The 1,411-nt window shown below is 39.5% G+C and overlaps 1 protein-coding gene across 1 annotated transcript; it reads left to right on the plus strand.

The window, feature by feature from the left end:
- The first annotated feature begins 6 nt into the window (after positions 1–6).
- Positions 7–866, plus strand: LOC104810667. The gene is made up of 3 exons (XM_010537018.1): positions 7–62; positions 155–364; positions 548–866. Exons 2-3 carry the CDS (start codon positions 164–166, stop codon positions 677–679), a joined length of 333 nt encoding a protein of 110 aa, XP_010535320.1. The 5' UTR covers positions 7–62; positions 155–163; the 3' UTR covers positions 680–866.
- The last annotated feature ends 545 nt before the right edge of the window (positions 867–1,411 follow it).

Genomic DNA, 1,411 nt, shown 5'->3' on the forward strand with positions numbered 1-1,411 from the left:
GCAGTGAAAGGCAGTCCGGTAAAGAAAATGGTTTTTGGTGGTTGAAGCTTCCATATGTTTTGGTACGTATATACTCAGGCTCTCTGTCTTTCTGATTTGTTTACACAGTTTTAGTGTAGTGATAACGAAAGTTCTATACTTTCTTCTTCTTTAGAGAATTCTTATGCGGAGTAATATTGACGAAGAAGTATCTGAGGGTTTCTTTATTCTGAGAACGGAATCTGCGGATAAAAATGAGACCGAGAATTCATACGTTGTTGCATTTGAGGATCAAAATGATGCCAGAAACTTCTGTTATCTGCTGGAATCGGTTTTTGAAGATTTAGGTGGTTTTTGCACCGATATTGTTCCTGCATCAACCAAGGTAAATACTCGTACTCTGTAACAAGACGAGAAGAAAACACATTGATAAAGTTCGATCGAAATGTTAACTGCTTAGTCCCAACGGAAATACAATCTCGGCATTTGTTTCCAAGGATTTATGACTACTTTAAAGTTTCTTTTATGTTCTTTTTTTTTTTTAATCAAATTGAAAACTTTCCCGCAGGATCTTCTCAAAGAAGTGAGTTTGTCCGGGAAGAAAGTGATCGTTGTGAAGAAGAGGCAGCTCACTTTGTATGCCGGCCAACCATTTGAAGACGTCGAAAGAGCATTGCATTCTTTGATCCAAGAACAATGAATATAGCAGCTGGAGATTTTCACAGAAGATCCAGGAAATTGAGAGAAACAGAACATTGGAAAATATCTTCCAGAGATTTGATGTCATGACAGAACATTGTTATTAGGACATGAAAAAAGGAACAAAACAACTGATGTATAGCTCTGTATTCTTCATCAATGGAAACCGACGTTTGCTTTTGTTGCTTCAGGGAATTGGAACCAAACTCGGAACATAATTGCATGAATGATGCCAATTATGACGTCCATCCCATCTTATGAACCTGCCACCCTCTTCGAAAATGTAAATGGACTGTGCCATTATGTCTTCAGTGTATAGAACTAGCGTCTTCCTCTTGTTCTCTTCAACGAAGAAATTCAGGTCCATGAAATACAAATCTAAGTTAACAGTCATGAACTTGCTCCACGATATCCCGATCCCATTTCCAATCTTATTCGTTATCCAAATCCCGATTTTCTTTGCAATGCACTGCTCTAACACCGAGAGCCGGTCTCCTCCTAAAACCGACATGCCCAAGTAACCTGGATAAACATAGTTAAAGGGTAGGTTAGAGAAGGGCTTGAATCTCTCTGTTGCGAAGTTGAAACTTTGGATGAATCCTTGTAGTTCATACAAGAACTCCTCCAACGCTCTAAATGCACAGCACAACAATTTCGGTGGTTCATCTATCCCGGGCTCCTCTCAAGGAAATCAATCTCAACCCCGAAATGCCTACCAGCATCAGAATCCAGC

This window comes from Tarenaya hassleriana, unplaced genomic scaffold (assembly GCF_000463585.1).
Source record: "Tarenaya hassleriana unplaced genomic scaffold, ASM46358v1 Cleome186, whole genome shotgun sequence".
In the NCBI taxonomy this organism is placed as follows: domain Eukaryota; kingdom Viridiplantae; phylum Streptophyta; class Magnoliopsida; order Brassicales; family Cleomaceae; genus Tarenaya; species Tarenaya hassleriana.